At 36.5% G+C, this 27,665-nt stretch overlaps 1 protein-coding gene across 4 annotated transcripts in view; it reads left to right on the top strand.

Annotated features, from left to right (window-relative positions):
- The window catches only part of MAPK6 (mitogen-activated protein kinase 6), a 39,209-nt gene extending 11,810 nt beyond the window's left edge, over positions 1 to 27,399 (top strand). For 3 of the 4 annotated variants that reach the window (XM_032481183.1, XM_032481182.1, XM_006177852.3), the window contains exons 2-6: positions 14,931 to 16,114; positions 17,686 to 17,830; positions 20,157 to 20,321; positions 23,815 to 24,016; positions 25,026 to 27,399. In XM_032481183.1, the coding sequence (XP_032337074.1) occupies positions 15,560 to 16,114; positions 17,686 to 17,830; positions 20,157 to 20,321; positions 23,815 to 24,016; positions 25,026 to 26,127 (2,169 nt within the window). In that variant the 5' untranslated portion in view covers positions 14,931 to 15,559 and the 3' untranslated portion in view covers positions 26,128 to 27,399. Of the gene's footprint in view, positions 1 to 36; positions 174 to 14,930; positions 16,115 to 17,685; positions 17,831 to 20,156; positions 20,322 to 23,814; positions 24,017 to 25,025 lie in introns of those variants that run through there. The other variant, XM_032481184.1, reaches the window with a different exon arrangement.
- Positions 27,400 to 27,665: the final 266 nt, after the last annotated feature.

Here is a 27,665-nt window from a genome sequence, read left to right as displayed (position 1 = left end):
TCCGAATCGGAATTCCTAATTTCCTCCTCGCTTCTACTTCAGCCTTGCTTGAGCTGCGTCCGGGACGTTGAGCGACGGGGGTCTGTGAAAGCCCCCAAATGAAAACTTGTTTTGTCAGTTCCCTAAAAAGGGGCCTCCTCGCTTCGCTGTGCATTTTTCTCTGACTTGGTGAGGTGCGTTGAGAAGTAAAGGTGCCTTGGCCGCCTTTTGTTCCTTGGCTTAGTGAGACTCGATTGGTTCAGGTGTTATGTGGGAGCTCTATGAAGCATGATCTTTTTGATTCCTTTCCTGTTTTATTTTTTTCTTTTGCTTGCTCATTGGAAAAAGTCCAGGAAAGGGAAGCTGGTGAGTTGGAATTAGAAGCCTGCTGCATTTGCAGCAAAATTCATGTTCTTTCCTCCAATACAAGAAATGCTAAAATTCATTCTTCGTATTAACTTTTTTTTTTTTTTTTTTTTTTACGGATACAAGATGATTTGTCGAGGGCAAAGAAAAATGAACAGGGGACAGAATGAAGTGAAAACAGCTTCAGTAGTTTTCTGATGGCTTAATTCTTTTTATAGCCTTGTTATTTTTTAAAGTTCTAATTGGACATGCCTTCTCTTTTCAACGTTGGGAGACTGAGATGGAAAGAATAATCTGACTAGAAGAATGTAGGGTCCAAACAGGGCTGGGCCCTGAAAGGGAACTGTCTCTCGAGTTCTTAGAAATGTCAGATTTTAACGTTTGAAATATAATTTCTAGTTGGGTGGGAGAAACTTTACATTTCTTTAAGGCTTAATTGTTCACACATGTTTATGAAGGGGTTGCTAAGTGCCAAGGAGCATAAGGTTCTTTCACATGTATGTCCTACATCACTTAATAAGAATTGCCTTATGAAACTTGTACAATTGCTTGTTGGTGTTCTAAATTCAGTAATTGTAGTCATCTAAGAAATATGCTAGTTTTGAGCAGGACATGTTTTAATCACCTAAGTATTACTATTCAGAAATAAGCTCTGGCAAGTGAAGAACTGCTTATAAAAACCTTTATATTTGAGCATATTTTGCAGTTATTATTTGCAAAATGGGACTAAAAATGTTTGCTACCTTTCTATGATTAAGAACGAATCCAGAGAAGATTGATGTGAAGATGAGTTAATTTTGTAATAGAAAAAGCATATGTTCTGATGACAAGTGTCGGTACTAAAAGTGTTGCAGCATTTTGCGTAAGTTAATTTAAGCATCATGAGAGTTCATAACTGACAAAATAGTAAGGTTTGCTGACTCAGGGTACATTGCTGAAGGGGATGGGGTCGGGTAGGAGGAAGCTTAGAAGTGCTGCAAGTTTTGAGTTGGGTGATGACTCATCCTGCCCACGGACTGCTACGTGGCCCTTTTTTTTTTTATACGCTGTATTTTTTTAAATGATAGGCTAAAATGCTTCTGTCTACATTATAATTCTCATAGAGAAGCCACAGTTTTTCTAAAAAAAAAATGGCTTCTTAAATTGCATTTTAAAAGGATATCATGTATCTCGCAGGTGGAATTTTGTAGTATTTGCTGGGAGGAAAGATAGAATTAATTTATGTCCTGTTTCTGCAATTAAATATTTGATACTAAAAAAATTTTTTAAATTGATACTAACAGCTCCTTAGTTATTATTGAGAGAGGTTTCTTATCAATTATTTACAAAGAATAGTACTTTTGTGGTGTGAATCAAAATTAACATTTTTTCCCATTGGTAATGTAAAAGTTATCTTTATAATGTATAGAAATTAGTTTAAATAAGTTGTAAAAGCACAGAAGTATTTAATCAGGTACAGCTCTGAACCTATGAGCATTTCATTCTGATGGAATTATATGTGGTGCTTTCTCTTGATCTGTAGGAATTTGCTGTTTTTGTAAAGACAGCTTGAAACAGGTATTATTATAGGCAGGATTTTTCATCAATCTTTTTCTAAGATAAGCTGAATGTACAGTTCCAAATTTAGGACTTTCGTTGAAATTTGGTAATAAAATATTTTGACTGATTGTAGAAAGCCATTTTTTATCAGGTTGGCATAAAATAAAATTAAGGAGGGGAAAAAAGATTGAGAACAGCAGTTTGTTTTAAAAGTAAGAAGAAAAAAACTTCCCACTCCCAAGTTTTTATTTGTATACTTATCTTCTCAAAATTATTTGAAGAGTTTTGTGGGCAGTAAAGTGTATTAATGTAAATTAAATCTTTGGAGAGATTTTAGAAGAACATTGCATGACTTATATAAAGGAACTTTAATAACATTTAATTCAAACTTTTAATTTCCTTCTAAAGGAAATAAAAAATATAAAAGGATTGTAGATTTTCAAAAGCATCCTGTCTCTTACAGGTTGAACATGTATTTCCAGTTTTTTTTTTTAAGTGTAGGTAATTAGCCATCATGCTTACTTCAGAATTTGTAAACAAGGTGGACATCTTAGCCTGTCTTTTCTATGAGATTTTGCCTCATGAAACCATGAGCCTCACCACTGCTATCCAATTCCTTGTTTGCATTGCCCTCTTGAACTGTGTTACTCTAGGGCTGCTGTTAAAAGAAGATGCCTCAAAAGTGAATTCTTTGTAGCATTGTTGGCTCCTTCAGCCTGTTTTGTGAGTTGTTAATGTTACCCTAAGGCCTGCTAGGGGCATGGGGATTTTGGTTGGTTGTATTGCTCAGAGCCCTGACTGAGACTTTACAAAAACGATGTTCCTATAGTCAGTGACTTTTTCCTGGGAGTTGCTTTTCATGTGGAGCTAATGCATTTAAAGTTAATACTGGTGTGGGCTGAGTCTACCATTGGTTTTTTCTTCCATGAACTGCATATTTGGAAAATATAGTATACCCCTTTGTCTTACATACCTGTCAGCCTTTTAAAAAATCCATTTCTGAAAAGTTGTACAGAAGTTGAATGTTTATATAGCAAATTACATTTTCCCATTGATCTGCATTTAAATTTGATATGTCTTTTCATGGGAAAATAAACGGTATCACAGAAAATGTTTGTTAGAATCCTTATGTTTACTTCAGGGGAAGAAACTGCCTCTGCAGACTGAGAAATCTGTGTGCATTTAATTCTGTACAACCATAAAACTATAATATTAGTGTTTACGGAGGGTTCAGGACATTATCTTGCCCTAGGTACATCACTTGACAGCTCAGGAAACTAAGGCCCGGAGAGATCTAAAACCTTGGTACTAACAGTATGATTTCTGGACCAGCAGTATTAGCAGCATCTGAGAATTTGTTAGAAGTGCGGAATCTTAACCCCATCTCAAGACTTACTGAGTTAGAACCTACATTTTAACTAGATTCTTGGGTGATTGAAATGCACATTCATTTCTAGAAGCACTGCTAAGTGATGCATACACAGTTGCTCACCTGGTTAGTGACTGATCTGGAAAACTTAGGTCTTCTGAGTTGCTCTTTCCATTGGCCCTCTTGAAAAAAGTCAAAAGGAAAATTGAGAATCTAATGGCTGTCCAATAGAACTTTCTATGATGATTGAAATGTTCTATTCTGTGCCGTCCAATGAGATCACCACTAGCCACATGTAACTATTGAGCATTTGACAGGTGGCTAATGCACCTGCAGAACTGAATTTTTTAATTTAATTTTAATTTATACTTAAAGAGCTGTATGAAGTTAGTGGCTACTATATTGGACAGCACAGATTTAGATGATCTTTGCCTACACTACGTTTAAAGTCTAAGCTGTAATTTATAACTGATTAGGCATAATTCAATAATTTCCTTTTTCATTTACAAATTGGAAAGATGGTATGTTTGTTAACTACCTACTTTCCTAATATGCCCAGATATTATTTTAGTAATTATTATAAAGCAGTGCCAATTTTCTGGTTGATACTCCTGTGTTCAATAATGTTCAGTAATAATCTAGGTTGTAAGAATATACATTTTCCCATTTGTCTCAATAAAGATATTTTCACTTGGACTTTAAAAAAATAAAAATACCTGTTAAGTAAGTATTTCTTAATTATCTTGTGGATAGCATTGAGAGTTTTCTCCCCTGACCTAGTACCTCTCGGCTTTCTGGCACTTGGTGATAGCTGCCAGATTGAGCTGAAATGGCTTTTAATTGGTCTCTGCTTTCACTTGACCGTCTTCTTCAGTCCATTCTCCTCCCAGTAGCCAGAATCATCTTTTTAAAATGTAAGTGAAACCATGACAGTTGTCTGCTTAAAATCCTTCAGTAGCTTTCCTTTGCTCTTAGTTATAAAATTCAGAATCATACCTCATGTATTTGTTTCTATCTGTCCAGTGTTATCTGCACATCAGCCTCTGCTCCCTTTGCTCAGGATGCTGTCGCTACACTGGCATCTTTTCTTTTCCTCGAAAATACAAGTTCTGTCCTACTCTAGGTTGTATTTGCCTTTTCCTCTATTTGGAACGCTCTTATCCCATCTCTTAACAATGCTGGATTCTTCTGATCATTCAGATTTCAGCTCCTTAGATGGCCGTTTCCAAACCACCCAGTCATAGCACTTGGCCAAACCTGAAGTTATGTTACTAGTTTACTTGTTAGTCTTTTCTTACTAGAATGTAAACTCACTGGAAGCAGAACTTTAACTGTCTTACCTCCACTGTACTATCAAACAATGCCTGACACATACCAAGTGCTCAATAAATTTTTGTGCACTGTACAAATTGTTTGATTCCCTTAAACTTCTAAAGGGAAAAAGTATGTTAAAGATTGCATTATAGTCATTGTAACATGTGATTCTGGGTTTTTGGCTTGCCAAGTACATTACTGATACCATTGTAAAAACTTAAATAGGATCTGAGCATTAGTGTTAATTTCCTAATTTTGATTACTATAGTTTGGTTATGCAGAAGAATGTCTTGTCTCTGAGAGTATACTGTACTATCAAAGGGTTGGGAGGGAATGTGTAATGTACTTGTCAGTAAGTTAACATTATTATTTGAGAGATGATCATGGGCTTTATTTACAACCTTGAGGTTCAAATCCTGGCTCTCACTGATGTGTGATTTTGAATGCATTATTTAAATTCTCTGAAGATCTTAAGACCCATTTTTCAATGCTGTTAGGATTAAATGTAAGAGTGGTATGCTTCACACATAATGCAGTCTTAATCAAGCTTGCTATTGTTCCTCTGTTCTTTTGAAATTCAAATATTAAAAAAATCCTGTTCTCGTGTTCAGTGCTGTGACTTCCTTTATAATATAAACAATTTTTTTCATTAATTACTTTTATAATAGCTGATAATGTAGGCTAAACGTGTACCAGATATGTTCTGTCTTCAAATTAGAACTTTGAGCCATATTCCATAATATAGTTTTTTAATATCCTAAAACTGTATAGTTTCAAAGTAGAAAGTAGAGCACTTCAAAATGATTTCAATTAAAATGTGTATTTAACTTGATTAACATGGTTAATTTCTGTTTTCTTAGGAAGTGCCAATGAATCTGTGGTATTTAAATATAATGTGTTAGTTTATATTGTTATTGATGTAAAAGCATACAAAAACTGCTTAGCAAAATAAATCATTACTTAAAATTGGTGGTTTATTTAGTTTTCTCTCGTTTTCCTTACCTTTACTCCCCATTGATGGACATGTTATTAGTAAGCATCAAGACCAAAAAAGGAAAAGGTATTTAAAGATAACCCATGAGCCTTTTATTATTTATCAGAGTCTGTTTTGAGTAATATAACTACTTCACTAACACTGCAAACCTTACAGTTGCATGATTCAGTTTACCTCCTAGCATTTTGTGCCCTTGTATTTTACTTTTGCATGTGCTATAAACCCCACAATACATTAATACTTTTGCTTTAAGCAATCAGTAGTCTCTTAGGGACACTTAAACATGTGCATTGTTTTTTTGGTTGGTTTTTTAGGCTTTTTTATATTTTCCAGTTACTTTTTCTGCAGATCTGGGGTTCCATTTGGTGTCGTTTTCCTTCACCCTAACGAACATCTTTTAGCATTTTTTGTAGTGAAAGTGCTGGAGACAAATTATTTTTGCTTTTGTCTCTTTTATTTAATCAATTTCATCAATACTTTTATTTCATCTTGTATTTCCCTAGATTTAGAATTCTGGGTTGATAGTTTTTCTTTTGGCACTTGAAAGTTTGTGTTGTCTTCTGGCTTTCATTGTTTCCAATGATAAGTTAGCCATCGTTCCTATTATTTTTCCCTAGTATATACTTTTTCTTTTTTCCATAGTTGCTTTTAAGATTTGGTCTCCCCACCCCACCCTGCCCCTACCTTTTTCAGCAGTTTAACTATGATGTGCCTAGGTATGGGTTTCTTTGTATTTATCCTGCCTGTGACTCATTGAGCTTCTGTGTCAGTGAGTTGATGTCTTTGATCAGTTTTGGAAAGTTTTGTCTATTATGTTATCACATACTTCTGCCCTGTCAGCTTTCTGAACCTTGATGTTCTCTACTTTGCAGCCTAGCTGCCAGCTCTTTGGATTGCTTAGACATTTTCTTTGCTTTCCAGTACCACCTCAGGTTTTCTTCACCTCATGTTATTGCCCATTTTCTTAGAAAGAATATCATCTGCCTTACTCAGAGTGCCTTGGAGAGGTTTATCTCACAATTCCTGTCTTGTCCTCCATCTACAGAGGACAGCTGTCTTGGACACAGTGGAGGCCCATATGGTTCATGAGATTTTCTCTCAGCTTTCTTGCCTTGCCCTCAGACTTGTGCAGTCAGTGAAGACCCATGGGGAAGAGTTGGCAGGTAGGGCTTGTAACTGGACTTCCTCTGAATTCTAATCCATCACCTGAATCCACATGCTGTCATTAAAGTTTGCTTATAAATTTGGCTGATTCTTCTTAATCTTATTAGTGGAAATTTCTTATTCTCTTACCACTTTGCCAGGAATAAGAATAACCATGGTCTCTTGTCTTATGAAGGGCTTTACATTATCTGGAATTTATTTAGAGTTCTTTGCATCATCAGCTTTCTGATGGGTATTTTAAAACCTACAATTTTGTGACTTAACTTAGTTTATCATGGTTTATAGGGTTGAGAGTAATGGTGTCTTGCCACTTTCTGCATTCCAATCAGAAGTGGAAATCTGGAACCTTTCATTAAACTTACAACGTTTTAGAGCTGGAAGAGACCATAGAAATTATGTAGTTTAGCTACATCATTTTCCTGATGAGGAACTGAGACATAGAAATGTGAGATGCTTTGATTGCACAGCTAATTTAGCCACAGATCCTGGACTAGACTTGCGATCTCTTTAGTTCATGCCTGTTTGTTTGTTTGTTTGTTTGTTTTTCTTTTATATGGGTTTAGTGAAACCAGGTAGGAATTTTTCAGCAGTGACAAACTGTAGTGCGAATGTGATAGGAAGCTTAACACTATTTTTTTTTTATCTTGCAAGCTTTGTGCAGGACTAGAGAAAATGAGAAGTGAAAAGAGAGGAGAAAGGATATTCCAGATAAGTTATATGCCATTCTGAATTACTATTTTTTAAATTTCTAAATTTTATTGAAATATAGTCAGTTTACAGTGTTGTGTCAATTTCTGGTGTACAACATGTTTCAGTCATACATATATGCACATATATTCCTTTTCATCTTTTTTTTAAAAATTGGAAACTCTAATCAAGCATGTGGTTGTCTCCATTTGATGAGGGTCCAGAAATGTTTTGTGTGGCCTTGCACAATGTGGCCCTCTTCAGACCCTCACCAGGGTTAGTTAGCTCAAAAATGACAGCAGTTCTGTTTGATGTATAGTCTGGAAAGCTGTGGTGTGAGATGCCATAGACTCTACTAGGATGGACAAAGAACTGTAAAATCAGTAATGTCAAGGTCTTGCATATCTTCATGATACATACTTGATATCACATGGGCTAGTAAGCCGTTTTACAGAATCCTGCTCATCTGATTATATAGATACTATTTCAGTGGCACAGCCCCTCTCCACTACCTCAGCAAACAAACCAGGAGCTGTAATAAAGCTGAAGTGTTTTTGTTTCTTCAGTCTGAGTGGGTTGAAATCAATTGCTTTCTTCATGTGTTGGCAGACCTGTGTGTTCATCCTAGGGTGAGGCTCCTGGGGGAATGCCTGGAAAGGAAAGTACCATATCTAGGAGTCATCACTGTTGTTCCCACATGGTAGGTCAGGATGTGATCAGATTCTGAAAAAAAATTGAGGGCAAAGCTTGTCTTCTACAAAATGTGTTACTAGCAAGTAGTATATGTCATTTACATGAATCCATTCAGTAGTTTTTAAGGTGCCTACTAAGTACCAGATACTATGCTCAGAAAATGTCAGTAAAGATACTTAGTCCCAAACTTTTTATTTTTTAAAATAAAGCTACAACAAAGAGGAAGGGAATGGTGCCCAAGAAAATGAAAGTTAGAGGATTTGAAGATCAGATGAGATGAGCTTGGGGATGGATGGCAAAAGACAAGGCGAAGGGGAGAGTGCTATTAGGAAAGAGAAGAGAAAGAAAGCTTAGTGGGATGGGGGCAATCTACTACAGTGTTCTAAGAATATGTGCTTTATTAGACCAGATTTTTATTTATTTATTTATTTATTTATTTATTTATTTATTTATTTATTTATTTATTTAGACCTTTTCTGTACCTTAACATCTAAAGCAGTGCCTGACATCTGGTAAATACTCAGGGTTTTGTTGAATGAAAGTATAATTGGTGGGTGTAAGAACTGAAGCTGTTTTAGTCAAAGCTGTTCAAAACATCTCGGTTCTCCATGCTTCAGGGCCATGTTGGGATTTCATTTCCCTACTGCCTTGAAGTAGATGTGACCAGGTGACCTGCTTTGGTAAATAAAATGTGAATATAAGTGTGAATATAAGCTCATTTTTGGACAGAACCTTAGGCACTAGTGAGATATTCCCACATCTTTCCTTCTGGCAATGAAAGGGTTGGTAGCTACTTAAAGAGTTCAGGTAACAGCTCTGTTGAACTTGTTGCATGAAAAGGATTTAAAAGTGTTTTAGGTCACTGAGATTTGGGGGTTGTTATTGTAACACTGCCTAGACTATCCTGACTATTACAGAAATTTATATTCATTTTTGTTTGGGTGGAATCTTCAGATTTCCAAACACACTCGAAGAAGAAGGCTGCCCACATGTCTCCTGCTTATGTATTTGCTCCAGTGTTTCCTTACCGTTGGTTAGAAGAGGAGTTTTAGAAATGAGGGCTCAGGCAGGAGGAAGATAGGAGAGGGTTATTAAAATTATTTTAAAATTTCCAGCCATAAATTTGAGAAGGGATTGTGTTTAATATTTAGCGTATAGCAATTTCAATCACATTTCCCCCCATTCTGGGCATACGACCATAATAAGTGAGGAAAAAACCACTGAAGTAAAAGACTTGTACTGTGCTATCATGGATCATAGACTCTTAGAATTAGAAGAATCTTTAGAAATTCTTAGACTAGTTTATCTGGTCTGTGAAGTTCCAATATTCCAGTATGGGTACCTAGAGTAAATAGCAACTAGAAATGAACATCAAAATAAACATAATGACATTTATTTTATAATGGCTTTTTAAATGGTTGAAGTCCTTAATGTTAAAATGTATTTAGGCAAAGGTTCAGACAATTTAAGAACAGAAGTTAGGAGTAGAAGAATTTTTAAAAAACTGGATACTGTGTTAGAAGCTATGTCCATCTTTGAAAGTTTGTCTCCGAAGTTAACAGTACTTACTGATAGCAGGCAGAGCCTGTTAGGCTTTGGTGCTTAAGTGTTAAGGTCCTCCCTCCCACCCCAGGTTCCCAAGATCATTCGCTGACACAAGTTTGTACTTCGGGCCTCCCTGAGGTCTAAATCCTGAGAGGAGTCCCTGATAACTCTTAGGGCTACCCTGCATTAGGAGCAAGGGCTTTGCCAAGAATGTATATGAGCAAGCAGTTAAGCTGTAGCCTTTGGCCTTCTTTGCCCTAGAAACTTAGTAGCTTTGATGAGAGCTTGAGAATATGATCTTTGGAAAGGGTGAATTTGTTGTAACAATACCTCTCTGTGCCAGGGTTAGGAGACAGTCATAGGTGAATATAAGTAGAGCTCAACCTTTCCCTTCTCTCCAAAAGCAACTGGGTTTTGGCTGAGGAGATTTCAGGATGGGTGAATGCCAGTTAACTCAAATTACTCACTTGACCCTGGAGAAGAGCAAAATAGGCAAGAGCTGTTGGGGTGGGGGGAGGGGGGAAAGGCTGGGAGTGAGTGTGATCAGGCCAGATGACCCATGTCAGCATTTAACCTGAGAAGCAGCAGAGTGGGAGGTGAAAGAGAAAACCAGATAGGTAACCTTTACGTTTAAGGCCCTTACCTCAAACTTTGCACATCCAGACTCCCTTTCTGACACTGGCTGAGTTGTTCCTAGATAAGAAAGGAAAGAAAATCCAGTTTCTGTAGAATGTGGAGATGGGGCAGAGTGAAGTTATTCTACTGCCTTTTATTTCTCTCTGTTGCATTTTATAACTTTACTTCATATGCTTACACTTGACTCAGAGTACCTGCGTTTCTCTTGGTGTGGGGGTAGGCTGAGTAGCAGAAGGCAGGAGGCAATTTAGGGAAGAATGGAGAGCTTGAGGTGACAGAGGTAGTTAATGCATTTTCAGGGAACTGCCTTATGAATGTTGGAAGCTGGTACCCAGCCTGGGCTACGTAAAGAGCTTTTACTTCCATTTATGGTGGATCACTGAAAGAAGACCAAAGAGCCAATTTCATTCTTATAATTTTCTGCACTTTGTTTTATTTACCAAATTGTTGTTAAAAAGAAAACATTCACCCAGCTAAGTAAAACTTACCTAAGATCTCTCTCAAAGCAACACAGTTATCAGCACTGAGGTTGGTAGGAATGGGTAATTTTTGGTGGCAAAGAAATTGGAAAGATGGTAGAAAGGGTCATTTTTTAGTTACTATCCAGTCTTAGTTTTCCTTTTCTTCTCTTGAGGTATTTGGAAAGTGCAGAAGGAATATAGAACCCCAGATCTTTCCTGAGTCTAAGCCTTGAACTTTGCTTTTATGAAGTTAAACATGAATGATAGTGGAGAAATGGTATAAATGAGACGTTTCTATAGGTCATTGATGTAGATGGAGGATGCACTGACCAGTAATCTGCTAATCCATTTGAGTTGCACGTGTATTCTCTGATCAGGCTAAGGAGCTCCCTCCCTGATTGATGTGAAAGATGGAGGTGATTGGAGAGGTCAGGATTTGGAATATAACTGCCAAAAGGGCCAAGGTGATAAGGAAAAAGCTGTTTTCATGGTCACTAAGGGGGAGTATGGGAGACCTGTGTCTTTTTATGGCTTCCAGAGGCACACATCTTGACCTCTCTCATTAGGTTAAATCCCCCAGTGTCTAGGGTCTCATAGCTTCCTGTACCATCCTGTACCACTTGTCTCCTTGGCACCTGCTTTTTCCTATTGTTAGCTTACTATTTTTTGTCTCCAACCATACTGTAAACAAACTCCATAAGGGCAGTGCTCAAGTTCTTACTTACCGTGTTATCCCCAGTGCTTAGTATATTGACAAGTACGTAATATGTAATTATCAAATATTTGCTGAATGGAGCGGGAAACATTTACTGGATCCAGTTTATCATGCAGAGGTATAATATTACTTACAACTTACTGATTAAGGTGGGCTTACTTTCCAAGCTCCTAGGTGAAAAGGTGCTAAATAGCTTTTGCTGCAGTGGATACTGAAGGACTTTGAAGAGCACTACTCACAGAGCAATGAGGCAGATCACTGGGCAAGCACTGTTGTAAATAATAGGATCTCCCCCCACCCCCACAATTTTTTATTGGTACAATCCTCACTGTCTAGTAGAATTACAGTTTTATTGATACTACCTTTGGTTTGGTCTCATATTTCTTGTAAAATCTGCTCAAGGCTTTCAATATAGTCATCATCTGAATCTGTAATGAGGACTCTGCAGTTCTCAGCCTAGGCACAAGCTCCTACCCTCCCCAAGATGAATTTTTACCCGCTCTTTACCCCAGTAAGTTCTAACCAGTCATTGAGATTTCTGAAAGGGCATTCTTATCCTTACAGTTGTTTCTGGTCTATAGTGCTTCCTTGTCTCACTAACACTGAAAGGTCTTGAGTAGAGACCTCTCTTATAATCTGACTGTAATTCCTACTATCGTGTTATTCTCTCAGATAATAGTGGTGCGTTTTGGATAAAGTGTTATTTATTCTTGACTATGATTACTCTGTTAGTGAACTAGAAGCCTAAGGGAGTACTTAGAAGTTTTACTCTTCTTATGTCAAGTCTGTTAAACTGACATAAAAATGTACATTGATCAAAAACTTACAACTTGACTGAGCTTTAAGGAATTGTTTACATTAGGGCAAGGAAGCAGGTGTGAACAAACACTCTATTTCATGTGGAGACTAGAAATGTAAAATTTCAGAGATACTGGACAGCCTTTGGAAAATACTGATTTTTTTCTAGGATATTTGGTAGAGAACAGGAAATATCAAGATATATCCAAATAGAAAAAATTGGAGTTGGGGGAGGCATACATTATTAATTAAAGCCCTTTAAAAATCTGAAGCATTTTTTAACCCAAAAGTTTATTTGCAAACGTTAATTTAACTTTTAAATGTTTTACTACAAATAGACTAAGCTACAGAATTTTTAGGATTCTGCTTGTTTTTTGTTTTTGTTTTTGTTTTTCTGATTTCTGAGAAGCAGACGAAATAACATGCAGAAGAAACTATCTCTGTCATAGTAAAACAGAGCTATTAAGCTATTAACATTCCTCATGATGTTAAGTAGACACAAGAAATGCTCATATTTATTAAAAGAACTCATGGATTGTAAATATCAACTTTTATTAAATAAACTGTTGCCATAAGGATCATTTATCTATTTAGTCTCTGAGTTATTTGTATCAGTTTCTTGTTCACATTTTTTTTAATGTTCGTGGATTTCTGAGAATTGAAGATTTGCTCAAATTGAGGCAAATGCTGTTATCTTATTCAATTTTTTAGAGTCTTATATTTCTGCATGTGAAGTATGTAGGAATAAGAGTGAAGCAGGTAGGAAATAAAGGCAGATATCTGTGTTGTACAAATGCTTTGCGACTGCAAAAGAGCTGATGTGTTTGAGTCCTAACAGTTCTTAAGCCACACCTGAAGATGACTGAAAGTTCTTGTTTCTTCAGGTTCAGAATGAGCTGTTTTATTTCATAGTCTGATACAGTTTCTTCTTTCCTTAAAAGGATTAGCTCTTTGAACAAAGGACTATTGCAGCTGCCCTGCTTGCAATCCCTTCAGACCCATTCAGCAAATAACACTATATATATACTTATACCAGTTTTCAGTAGCAGGAAGCCTTTCCATTTAAGGGCTAGGCTGTATTACATGCTTATAGGTATATACATTTAAATGAGCTACTACCCTGGCCTAGTTTCCTCAGAAACAGGAGATGAACACTCTCCCTTAGTGGCTTTCAAGATGTAGCCCCTCCATCTACAACAGTTACTCCCACATAGCATCCCTAAGGCCCACCCACCTCCTTACTTCTTAGCTTTACTGCAATACCACCTTATCAGAGAGGCATTTCCTAACCACCCTCCCCATCCCCTGTCTCTGTTTTATTTCTCCACACCACTTACTGCCAGCTAACATCGATATGTTTTGCTTTTTTGTCTGCCTGTATTCCCCGACTATGTGAGCTCTCCGTATACATACCACCTAAATCTACAAGAGTCTAATGATTTGTCATACTTCTTTTTTAAAAGAAATAACACATTAAAGATACAGTGGAAACATACTGTGTAACCCTACCTTGATTCTTATCCCTTCCTTCATTCCTCAAGGTAACTATTATCATGAATTGTTATTTATCAACTTAATATTTTTTATACTTTTGCTACATATGTATGCCCCCTAAAGTAGCATTGTTTTGCATTTTTATCCACCTGATACACCTGGTTTCAGCATCCACATTTCTATCTGCAGTTTGCTTTTGAAATGTAGTGTATATTTGGTGATTTTGACATTTCTGTTCATTTTTACTATTATATAGTAAGTGGTTCACTATATGAATATAACTCATTCTCTTTTTGATGAAGGTTTAAGCTGTTTTTGATATTTTGCCATTATAAAAAAAATGAACATTTGTATGTTCATTTGCAAGCATTTCTTTAGGGAGTTTTCCTTGAAGAAAATGCCAAGTCATAGGTATGATATTTATTCACTTATGCATTTATGTATGCCAAATTGCTCTTTGATGTTCTGTTACTAATTTTAACTCCCACAAATACTGTATGAAAGTTCCTGTTTTTCCACATTCCTCCCCAAACTTGATAGGAACAGTTAAGACTCTTTTAAAATGTTTTTCCAATCTGAAATGTTTTCTTTATGAAGTAATTTGATTTTTCTGATTATCAGTGAGGTCAAACATCTTTTCATAGGTTTCATTCATAGGTTTATTCACTGTTTAAGTTCACTTCTTTGTAAATTTAAGGACATGCTTGGCATATTTCTTACTTGTACAGCTAGATTTTTGTTCATGAGATACTGACAGGCAGAGTTCATCAGTAAGCATGTTCTTTAACGAACTAACACATCGCAGGCTTATAATTTTTTGAGACATGTTACTAATGTTTTACCCCTCAAAAAATTCTAAAGAATTCTGTAAAAATATTATGAACCTTCCTTTGCACCTTGACATTTAAGAAATTATACAACCTAGTGACCTAAATAATATAAAGAATCTAGTGTGGTAGGCTCTGAAATCTGAGCCAACACATGCGAATTGCTTACAACATGGATAGCTATTTTTGATTGAGGGTGGTCTTTCCATTTAGTGACTATAAATAAATAAGTTTAATGTACCCGTAGTAGCCTATAGCTAAATGCCCAGTTTGTGTCATTTTACAAAGTTGTGTAAAAGAGCATTTCCTACAGTGGTGATTCTTTGCCTTCTTTTTTCTCATCCCCCAGGTTGTATCAGAGTAAGATGGACGGTAGCTTTGATTGTGATTGTGGTGAGCTGGAGCCACCTGATCACTAACAAAAGACATCTGTTAACCAACAGCCGCCAGGGCTTCCTGTTGAAATATACAGCAACAAAGGAAAAGAAGCAAAACGGAAATAGTGCTTACCAGCACCTTAGAATGATGCTGCTCAGGACCAGTCCAACACTGAATGTATCTGCACTGTGAGGAGAATGTTCATAGAAGCCTGTTGTGTGCATATTTATTCACATTTTTGTTAAATGTTAAATCCTTCAGCACAGTAAATCTGAGTGCATAGTATGTCATTTCATTCCGTTTGGGTTTCTTGAGTGTTTTCTTTAAATGTCTGCAGAGTTGCTGCCCCTTTCTTGAACTATGAGTACTGCAATCTTTTTAATTCTCAGTATGAGTAGAGCTTTTTGAGCTTTAATTCTAAGGGGAACTCAACGGGCCTGGTTGGCATATGCAATGAACGTCAAGAAACCATCTTGCTGTGGAAGCAAAATTATTTTTCTTCTCCCTTTTTGAAAGATCTTTCCTTTTGATGCCAGTTTTCTTGCTTGTTTACACAAGTTCAACAATTCGAAAGGAAAAGGCAATAGTAAGGGTTTCAAAATGGCAGAGAAATTTGAAAGTCTCATGAACATTCATGGTTTTGATCTAGGCTCTAGGTATATGGACTTAAAACCATTGGGTTGTGGAGGCAATGGCTTGGTTTTTTCTGCTGTAGACAATGACTGTGACAAAAGAGTAGCCATCAAGAAAATTGTCCTTACTGATCCCCAGAGTGTCAAACATGCTCTACGTGAAATCAAAATTATTAGAAGACTCGACCATGATAACATTGTGAAGGTGTTTGAAATTCTTGGTCCTAGTGGAAGCCAGTTAACAGATGATGTGGGCTCTCTTACCGAACTGAACAGTGTTTACATTGTTCAGGAGTACATGGAGACAGACTTGGCTAATGTGCTGGAGCAGGGCCCTTTACTGGAAGAGCATGCCAGGCTTTTCATGTATCAGCTGCTACGTGGGCTCAAATACATTCACTCAGCAAACGTACTGCACAGAGATCTCAAACCAGCTAATCTTTTCATTAATACTGAAGACTTGGTGCTGAAGATAGGTGACTTTGGTCTTGCACGGATCATGGATCCCCATTATTCCCATAAGGTACGTGGAAAGTCAGCTGAGGCAGACCTTTAAACTGATACACATTAGGGGTAGGTATTTATATTTCCTTTATGTGTTGTGGCAGAATTTTTAGTTAATTGTATTAAGTTTTACATAGTACCTTTTTTTCATTCACAATCTCTCTGTGTTTAAAATGAAGGTGGAGTGGGAGCCTGATTAAATACAAATTCCTAAAACTGTATGCTTCTTTATTATGACTGAAATTCTCCCTTATGTAAAAGTAGGGAAAGGGAGGGTATAGCTCAAAGGTAGGGTGTGTGCTTAGCATGCAAAAGGTCCTGGATTCAATTCCTAGCACCTCCATTAGAATGAATGAACGAACAAACAAACAAACCTAACCACCACCACCCCCAAATAAAATTTTAAAAGTAGGTTATATTCTTATTTGTTTAGAGCAGAAAGTGGTACTCTCTGAAGGTAATAGGGGATTCTGTTTATACTTTTATGCCTTTTTTATGTCCATTTGAATTATTGTGTTACGCCTTGTTTAGGCAAACTTAATTTAGTTTGAAGTCTTATTTGCATAAAGATAAAATAGGCAAGAAGGATAGCCAAAAGGATTCATAGTAAGTTTGCCTTACGTAACAGCTTGCCTTTGTATAAGGAGTTACTACTATTTTCTGAGCCGAACTCTGGTCTTTTCGTTTTCAGATGAAATCATATGTGAGTCCGTGATGTTTAAAATATAAAAATGGAGCTGCTTTGGTTGTAAATCATCTCTAGGAGCTGTGCTTGCTTGGCTTCCCATGGCACATGTCTGAAACAAATCTTTTCATTCACATGTATCATCTCGGATTGAATATAACAATATTTTTAAAAACTAGCTTAGAAACTGAGTACCAAAATTAAATAGATGATCACGTCCTTTTTATGGATAGCAGTAAAGTATTGTGGATAGAACACTGAACTAGGAGTTATAGTATCTAAAATTGAGTTCCGTCTCTATATCCAACTAAGCTATCTGACCTTGAGCAGATTCCCTAATCTCAGTGTTAATATCTACTGTCACAATCTCGCAATTTTGAGGATGAAATAAGGCAGTATATGTATAACTGTTTTTGTCAAATACTTCATAAATGTAAAGTAGTAAAACTGATTAGGAATGGAGTATGTAGTAAAGCCAAGTCCCCTGGGTTGTCAGTTAGGAGGCTGGCGCTGCTTTGTGAATAGTACCTCTTACCTTTCTCTTATTGATTTAAAGCATACCTGCTCCTTAATTAATTTGAGACTGGAAGTGAAAAATAAATCCTTTTCTGAAACATGTTTTAAATATGTGGTCTAGAGTTAACACTAAATCCTTACAGTATACTTTGGTCAACAGACTTCATATGAACATCATTTTATACATGGTACATTCTAAGGGGAGTTGAACCTCCATTCGGCCCCAGAAGTACCAAGAGCCTTGAAAATAGGCATAGAAACCAACACTATTAGTGGTTTTAGGATTTCACAATTATGGCTTGTTTTTAGACTAAGGATTCTTTCTTGAATCAAGTTCTATGTAATGTTATTCAGCTAAAGTAAAAAGTATATTTTTGTTTCTTTTTCAGGGTCATCTTTCTGAAGGATTGGTTACTAAATGGTACAGATCTCCACGTCTTTTACTTTCTCCTAATAATTATACTAAAGCCATTGACATGTGGGCTGCAGGCTGCATCTTTGCTGAAATGCTGACTGGTAAAACCCTCTTCGCAGGTAAGAAATTTTAAAATATGTGGGGGAAAAATTATCCCAGAGAGAAGTGATTTTGCATGTTATCTATGGAGCAAGATATATATATAAGATTTAAAACAATTTATTGTAGTCTAGAATATTAAAATGAAAAGATAAAATGGTATTTTTAATATTTAAAAATTGAGAAATCTTATTGACATATTCACTGAATTGCTCTCTCAATGAATGTAGTCAAAATTCTAGTGTTCTTTTGTATTTATCTTATTTCTTAAACATAAGTTTGTATATTGTAGACCCATAATACTTGTTAGTTATCTGTGTTAAGTGATACCCAAGTGGCCTGGTTCTGTCAGAGTTTGTCACTTCCTGGTGAAATTTTTTAGCTGTTGTTGAAAATGTAATAATTCTTTCTTTGTCCCTTGTCAATCCTGTTGCTTGAACTGCCATATCCTGTTGCCTGACTCCTGGGACGTTTTAGAAACAACCAATTTTTTTTGCTGCATTTGGTGCTATGAGGGAGTCTAAAGAAGTATGAGAGAGAGAATTTAGTTAAGATGGATTTAAAAAAAAACCCTCTAAATAACAATTTTTTTTATCTTAAAACCCTTGCAAACTTTAAACATTTAACTAAAGGAAATTGTTTGTGAAATGATTTGAAAAAGTTCCAGTTGTAGTTCCCTTCTGAAGCCTTTTGGGTAGGTTTGTGAGCCATTCAGTAGAAGCAGCATGAGGGAGAGCCAAGTGTTTTATTATTACAGACCTCAAATTAACAGCAATAAAAGGCAAGGGCTAAGCATTCATTGGTAATCTGTGTATTTTTAACCTGTAGTAAATGTTCTGGCCTTAAATTTTGTCTTACTTAGTAACTCCACTTGGATGTCTAATTACATCTGAAATTTAACCTACCCCAAACTGAACTCCTGATATTTCTCCTGCATACTTTCTCTTTATGCTGTCTTCCTCATCTTAGTAAACCAGATCCACTTAGTTGCTCAGGCCAGAATCTTGGCATCTTCCATTTCTCTGGTATAAATCTTGCAGAGTCTTTCTGCAAAATATATCCTGAATCTAACCGCTTGTTAGTATCTCTGTCCCTGCCTCTCTCCTCTTCTCAGTTCAGTAAACCATTATACCTCTCCTGGTTTCTTGTACGACCTTCTAACTGGCTTTCCTGCTTACCTTTGCTGTCTGTGGTCTAGTTACCACATAGCAGCCATAGTAGTTCTCTGAAAACATTAATCAGATTATGTCATTTCTCTGTTCAAAACTCTAATGGCTTCTTATCAAATTCAGGATAAAGCAAACCCTTTGTGTTCGGGTGCCACTCTGATCTCATCTCCTGTCTCTTCCCCAAGCCACTTTACCTCAGCTACACTTGCCCAATTATTGTTTCTTGGACACACCAAGCCCCTTCTCTCCTCTTGGCCTTTGGGCCTTTTCTCATCTTCCTGGAACTCCCTTCCTCCATGTAAATGTGTGATGTGTTCCCTAACTTCCTTAATTTTCAGCTTCTCAGTGAGGCTTTTCTTGGTGATCCTCTGTAAACTAACAACCCTACCCCCAGCATGCTCTCTCTCCCTCTTAGCTTTTTTTCTTCACAGTATTTGTCACCATTTGACATAAATGTTTGCAGTTACTGTCTTCCTCCACTAGATTGTGAGCTCCATCAATTGGGAACTTGGTCTATTTTGTTTTTTCACAGCTGTATTCTAAAGTGCCTTGCCCATAGTAGGCACTCCAAAAATTTGAATGTTGAATGAATTTCTAGAAATCAGTAGAAAAGTAAACTGAACAGTTTTTTCTAAAGTTTAGTTGCCCATTTAGCTTAAAATTTCCCTTTTATTTCTTTAATAGTGGTCCTGAAATGTTAACTGAGCCTAACACATACCTATAAAACTGTTTCACAAATCAAGTCCAAGCCTCTATTTTATTGATTGTGAAATCAACTCATCACCATGTTGAGTATTCTCAAATTTATAGTGAGTTAATTAGTGGTACAGTTAAGACTAGTATCCAGGTCTTTTGAATCCCAATTAATTGTTTTTTTCACTACTTTTGTGGTACCTTAATATGAGGCCAGACTACAAGTCAGTTTCTTATGGAAACAAAGCAGCTGAAACTAAACATATCAGTGAGCAGAAATTGAAATAGATACGCTTTTTGAGCTGATTGAAGGTATTCAAAGCAATGAAATCTGCTGATTAATGATTCAGTTAAAACTATATTCCCCCCAGCAGTCGTTACAATATTTATCTTCCTTAGCTTTAGAGTGTTTATTGCCAAATAAGTAAGCATTGAGAAATGTGTTTATTTATGTTGTATTTGGTGTTTTTTTAATCTAACTCAGGTGCACATGAACTTGAACAAATGCAGCTGATTTTAGAATCTATTCCTGTTGTACATGAGGAAGATCGTCAGGAGCTTCTCAGCGTAATTCCAGTTTACATTAGAAATGACATGACTGAGCCACACAAACCTTTAACTCAGCTGCTTCCAGGAATTAGTCGAGAAGGTATTGTGACTTAGGAGTAACCATCATGTAATGGTGTGTTTGTGTGTAAGTGGGATCTGTGTAGGGAAGCTTTAGCTTTTTACCCTTTATATGCAGCATTCTCCCAAATAGTCTTCAGACCCTTAAGTCATGCCTAAAGCTTCAGATTTTGCATTCCCTTTTCTGGCCTGGCATTTAGGCTGGGATCTGTGTCTTTGCTCTGAATAATTTTCCAGATTCTAGAAATTATACCTCTCCCTCCTGGTTCTAACTCCATCTACTTTTCCAGCTTACACCTCTGATTGTCTACTATAGGTAAGCGTATTGAATCACTGGCTCTCACTAAGCTAGAATGGGGTTCTGTGGGGGTTATATGGTAAGTGTGGGTATGAATACGAACGTGATTTACATATGAAAGAGTGAATTGAATGAGGGAAAATCGAAGGTTTCAGGGCAAGGAAGAGGTGGAAGAAAGATCGAAACTCCACATGAGCAAACTTGTTAACATAAAAGTTTGAGGATTGGTATTAGGGATATTAGGTGCTAAATGTGAGAGTTTGTGCAAACTTGAAAGTAGTAGGAACTTGGAGAGGAGAGGGTATAGGTCAAATGGTAGAGTGCATATTTAGCATGCACAAGGTCCTGGGTTCAGTCCCCAGTACTGCCTCTAAAAATAAATACACCTAATTACCTCCACCCCCCAAAAAAACTTAAAAAATGAAAAAAAGAGAGTAAAAACTCAGTTGACCATTAAAGCAGATAATTTCATATCTCAAAATAGACATATCTTTAGGACTTCTTGATACAAATAAGATACAAAAGTAACTCTTGTAGTAGTTATCTGTAATAAGATGACATTTTTTTTTTTTTAGAAGAAGAGCAATAGCCATGAAAAATATCTTTCTTAAAAGTTGATTGTGTCTTATATCTTTAGGAATTCTACTGTATTTAGCTACATCCCTGCCAGGATTGTATGGTTCTTTCATGAATCACAAAGTTAGGGGTATTTAGTTTCCTAAACATTTTAAACCTTTTCTCTTATTTATACATACATTATTTGCATCACCCACTCTTTTCATTGTACATGGTGCAGGTTAGTGTATATCTAAATATTTTAAAGTAGCAAGTGTTTTGAGAAATAGGCACTGAATGGCAAAACCGTGATGACATTATCTTTTTATTCCCCCCTCACATATGCCTGGAACTCATATAGTGAATGCCTAAATGAAAAGGAAGCAACTGTTTAATTTCAACCAGTTTTGCAAGCTTCCTTCTCAGTAGGTCTCCGTTTCTAACCAGTCTTTTGGACTATCTTCACAATCAGTGAATATGCTGATGGCTTTCTTGCTCCTAACCTTGTAGCCACTGTCATGACATCCCTTTTCATAACTGAACAGTAGTCACATAGCACTTGACTATACCTCAGAGCATCTGTGGGAGCTCTTTAAAAATGCAGATTATTAAATCAGAATCTAGAGGTGGGATGGGGAGGACCCTCTACAGGTATGACCCTGCTCAGCCAAGTTGAGAGTGCTCAGGGATAACCTGGTTGGCTTTGGAGTCGATGTCACCGTTGCTGGGTCTTATCAAAAGAGGCAAGCTAGTGATAGAGGACATTGCTGTTGAGGCATTTGTGATCTGGTTACACTGAATTGTCTTTTTCTCTACCCTCATTGGGGTGAGGACCATGACTTAGTCATCTGGGAGCCAATCCAGATATTTGGCTGATGGCTGGGATTTGTTCATAATGTGTTGAATGAATGTCTTTGGTAATAGACTCATTAAATTAACCATTGAGCAAAGATCCTTGGTGTTCACAGGCAGCAGAACTGTGCTCACATGCAAGTGAAATGCAGATGTTTAAAGTTCCTGAGACTAAAGATTTATTACATAGATCTGCTCTACACCAATTTCTTAATCAATTAATGGAGATACTGGGGGATTGAACCCAGAAACTCATGCATGCTAGGCGTGCACTCTACCACTGTGCTATACCACCCTCCCCACCCCCACCCCCCAACACCAATTTCTTCTTGATAAACAGTGTAGTTTTATTTTTGGGCAGAGTACCTTCTGAGGCAAAGAATAATACATGTTGTTTTCTCACATTCTATTCATGATCTTCAGAAGGAGAAAGCAAACAAGATTAAGTACATATGAATTAACACATTAAGACTCCTAGGAACCCTACTCTGGTTAGTGTCTTTAGATGAATACCCTTTTTTTTAAAAAAAAATTCCCTCCGTGCTTTTCATCCTCCCTTTCTCTATAGTTTACCACTTATTTCCGTATCTTAGCATACTTCGGTGCCATTGTAGTAAATAGACCAATTTCCTCTAGAGCAGTGCTGTCCAGTAGAATTTTCAGCAATGATGGAGATGTTCTATATTTGCATATACTTGGGAGCTCAGCCTGACTACTTTCTTTATTACCTTTGCCTTTTTCTACCTGCTGCCTACAGTGTCCAAATGTTAGGGATTTTAGAGGAAATTCCTCTTGTGTAACTAGATATGTATCCTCCGTCCCTCTGAGAATTGTGATTGTGCTGGGTCAGCCATCCATAACTGTGCCTTAGACCAGGGCCCATGTGTCTCAAGGCAAGAGATACTCTAAGACTGACACTTTTGCAGGAGAACCAAGAACAGCTTGATACATAATGAAATGACTTCCTAGATTGGGGTAGTATAATCGGAGTGGGAAAAGGGGGAGCAAAGGAAGGAACCTCAGCCCTGGGACACTGACAGGTATGAATAACAGTGAGCTTTGGGTTTCTTCTCTTTATTACTTTACTGGACTGATTTGAGGATTGAATGAGATAATGTATGTCAAAGCACTTTGTAAAATATAAATGGCTATAAAAATGTCAGCTATTCTTCATGTTAATAAGATATTGGGAATTGAGAATAGGGTCTTTCTAGAGTACAGATTGTTTTAGAGAGAAAGGCTAGCTAGCTTTTCCTTTGAGACAGAAAGTAAGGATAAATAGATGTGTGACAGACCATAGTGAAGAAATAGGGATTGAGATAAACGTGAAGTGGGTTTATCTGTTGAGAATGATACAGAAGGTTGAGAGCACAGATAGATGGTGTGGAACATTGCTGAGCAATAGCAAAGGCCAAATGGAAATTCCACAGTATGAATTTGTAGTGAGCCAGATAGACATGCGATTTTACATCTAGCTTTCATCTGTATTCTATGGCTAGGGAACAGAGAAAGTGGAAGGTGGAAATGATTCAGAGTTGAAGATTGGCATACAAGTATGTGGTGGTGTGGTGGTGTAGGGCTGGTGACACTGTGCCAGTGTAGTTCAGGCTGGGTAAGGAGCTTAGCCTGAAAGAATATTTACAAAGTGTGTTGGACACATCGTCTTTTCTTTTTAATCTACAAATCAAGCAAACTAGTTTTATTTCTCTGACACATTTAACTTACTTTTTAATTGTATAATCCCCTTTTTCCCTTTATGGGTTGGTGGACCTCTGGTACAGTTAAGGTGTTTTGTTTCTCTCTTTTGCAGCACTGGATTTCCTGGAACAAATTTTGACATTTAGCCCCATGGATCGGTTGACAGCAGAAGAAGCGCTTTCCCATCCTTACATGAGCATTTATTCTTTTCCAATGGATGAGCCAATTTCAAGTCATCCTTTTCATATTGAAGATGAAGTTGATGATATTTTGCTTATGGATGAAACTCATAGTCACATTTATAACTGGGAAAGGTAACTTGATCCTAAGTTAGAAAAATATTTTATTTTCAATAATCCATAATGTGAGTTTTATTTTTAAATTGTTTGTGGTAAGATAATATAGAAGTCTTAAAAATTTAGTAATGGTTATTTTGAATTTCTGCTAAACTTACTGCTATCTTTGAATAGCCTTTATGTAATTTAACTATTTAATAGTTACTGCTTAGGATATACATAATGGGAAAAGTTAAATGCTACTTTGAAACAAGAAGTAGTTAATGTTGAAATTTGTTTACTTGTTGCATTTTCTACTCCTCAAACATTGAGGTATTTGTGAGTTTGTTTACATACATCTGCCAACCAGTTATTTTTTTTTCTCAGTATGAACATTCCTACCATCTGTGTATAGTTCTTTCTTCACATGCCCAGATGTCTTCCAGTCTCCACATTTTCTATCATACTTAGTTAAGTCATCCAGTCTCTTCTATTTCCTCCTCCCCAACTCCCAGTGTTTTCATGTGTGTCTCAGTCTGCCTCTGCTTTGGGCATGGTGTGGTCACCTTGCTGTAATGTGTCAGTAAGAGGATACCACATTCAGTAGCACATATATATGGAGAGTGGGTTTTTTTTTGTTTGTTTTTGTTTTGTTTTGTTTTTCTCTTCATGCTGAGTTCCAGCAAGCTTTCTTCTAGTTTGCCTTACTACCAGTAAAGTGAAAATCTGTAAGACACCTGATTGAGATTAGAGATCTGCATTTTATGGCCAGTGTTGAAATTGAACTATTAGACATGCCAGCCATTCAGATGTTTACGTGTAGTTTGTGTACTTATATACTACATTGGTAATTACCGAATATTGCTTCGTACTGCTTTCTATAGTAACAGAGCTTACCTATCCATTAAGATTATAAGTTCCTGGAGGAAAGCTCATAACTTACACTCTCATAGACCTAATGAGCACGGTGCTTTGACCTAAAAGGCGCTCAGTGAATTTGAAAGTGAAATCACCTAGACTAATACTAATGTATAATTTTTTTTTTCAGGTACCATGACTGTCAGTTTTCAGAGCATGATTGGCCTATACATAATAACTTTGACATTGATGAAGTTCAGCTTGACCCAAGAGCTCTGTCTGATGTCACTGATGAAGAAGAAGTACAAGTTGATCCTCGAAAATATTTGGATGGAGATCGTGAAAAGTATTTGGAGGATCCTGCTTTTGACACCAATTACTCTACTGAGCCTTGTTGGCAGTACCCAGATCATCATGAAAACAAATACTGTGATCTGGAGTGTAGCCATACTTGTAACTACAAAATGAGGTCGTCATCATATTTAGATAACTTAGTTTGGAGAGAGAGTGAAGTTAATCATTACTATGAACCCAAGCTTATTATAGATCTTTCCAATTGGAAGGAACAAAGCAAAGAAAAATCTGATAAGAGAGGCAAGTCAAAATGTGAAAGGAATGGGTTGGTTAAAGCCCAGATAGCTCTGGAGGAAGCATCACAGCAACTGACTGAAAAAGAAAGGGAAAAGAATCAGGGGTTTGACTTTGATTCCTTTATTGCAGGAACTATTCAGCTTAGCTCACAACATGAGCCTACTGATGTTGTTGACAAATTAAATGACTTGAATAGCTCAGTGTCCCAACTAGAATTGAAAAGTTTGATATCAAAGTCAGTAAGCCGAGAAAAACAGGAAAAAGGAATGGCGAATTTGGCTCAGTTAGGAGCCCTGTACCAGTCTTCTTGGGATAGCCAGTTTGTGGGTGGTAGGGAGGACTGTTTTCTTATAAATCAGTTTTGTTGTGAGGTAAGGAAGGATGAGCAAATTGAAAAAGAAAACACTTACACCAGTTACTTGGACAAGTTCTTTAGCAGGAAAGAAGATACTGAGATGCTAGAAACTGAGCCGGTAGAGGATGGGAAGCTTGGGGAGAGAGGAAATGAGGAAGGATTTCTGAACAACAGTGGGGAGTTCCTCTTTAACAAGCAGCTTGAATCCATAGGCATCCCGCAGTTTCACAGTCCAGTTGGGTCACCACTTAAGTCGATACAGGCCACATTAACACCTTCTGCTATGAAATCTTCCCCTCAGATTCCTCATAAAACATATAGCAGCATTCTGAAACATCTGAACTAAAACACTCAGCAGACATTTCTCTTTGTATTCTTCATGAAATGTGTTTTGTCTTTTTTATTACTAGTGTTTTAAGTCATTTTTTACTTGAATCAGATGGTGTCATTTAGAAAGGATTTTATTCTTGGTTTTTAAAATCCAGACTTTTTTTCCTACATGTGAGATGGTTTTCATTTTAACTGGCATGTCGTTTGCACACAGAAATAGAGATTAGAGCAAAATAATGCAATGCAGGAGAAGACGAAAGAAATGCACTAAGACAAGTAAAAATACATTCTCTCATAGAACAATGATCTGTTTTACAGGAAACAAAAATCTTGCCTTGAAATTTACACAGTGAGACTGTACATAATTGCATGAAAATATCTATTTTTTTCCTAAAACATTTTTCATTCATGAGTATTTTCAAGTTTTTCATACTGTACACATTTCTTAAAAACACATGATACCAGCAGCAACTGAAAATGAATGCCGAATTTGGTACACATGTGTTATCTACCTCAAGGTAACAGAAGTATGTGGCGAAACATATACCACCCATAGTGCTTCACAGTACGCACTTCTATTTAGCCAGCGTTTAATGTAGTAAACTATTCTTAATAAGATTCACTCACCGTTTATAAATGTCCTGGTATGCATTCTTTATAGTGAAGTGTTACTACATCACATCTTATTTATTTTAGCAAATCAGTATATTTTCTGTATTTAATTATAAAATGTTAACTTAGTTTTTGAAATTTATTTGCAAATACACTTTTTCCATTTGGCACTATGGTTTGTTGCCTACTTAGCTGAATATATAATGTCAGCTTATCCTAAGGCTGTCCACGTACTTAATTTACTTAAGTATTCATTTTAAGTAAAGCGCTCACTGTGTATAGGAATTTGTATTTTGGAGGTGCTTGATCTATCTACAAAGAAAAATTAGGAATTACTTTATTATAAAATGCTCCTAGAAGTCTTAATTGTGCTTATTTTTAAAAAAAAACAAAACAAACCTGTAATGTTAGACTTGTGTGCATGGAAGTAATTAAGGTACATCATTATTGTAGTTTAAAAGTTGTACATGATAAGACATATTTTGTTTTTACTGTATGTTTTTACTGAATGATCTATTCCTCATCCCAAGGCAAGCATGAATAAAATTAGGTTAAATGTAGCATGTGGCATTGCAGTTTCTTAGAATTTGTTTCATCTATTTTATTGAGTACCGTCTGTATCTTTGATTATCCTGTTTGAAGGGAAAAAAAGGACAAATAAAATATGGCCAGCAAATATGGCTCCTGTTTAACTCTTTAGGTAATGAAAACTACCTGCTGGAATGAAGAGCACTAGCAGAATCTTACCTAGTTCCACTTTTCAGCGTCTTTAAATTGTGGCTATAGTTTAAACTACATTAGGCTAAAAGTCTTAAAAGAAGAAAAGTCTCTTTACACAAAAATCTCGTGTTGACTTAACTTCACACATTAAAATGAAATAAACCTTTATAGATTTCAAAACTGTTACGTAAGATTTGTGTGGAAACTTTGAACTTTGCAGTT

The sequence above is a fragment of the Camelus ferus genome, chromosome 6 (assembly GCF_009834535.1).
Source record: "Camelus ferus isolate YT-003-E chromosome 6, BCGSAC_Cfer_1.0, whole genome shotgun sequence".
In the NCBI taxonomy this organism is placed as follows: domain Eukaryota; kingdom Metazoa; phylum Chordata; class Mammalia; order Artiodactyla; family Camelidae; genus Camelus; species Camelus ferus.
Note: the sequence above shows the minus strand (reverse complement) of the source record. Positions and strands in the feature narration are given on the sequence as shown.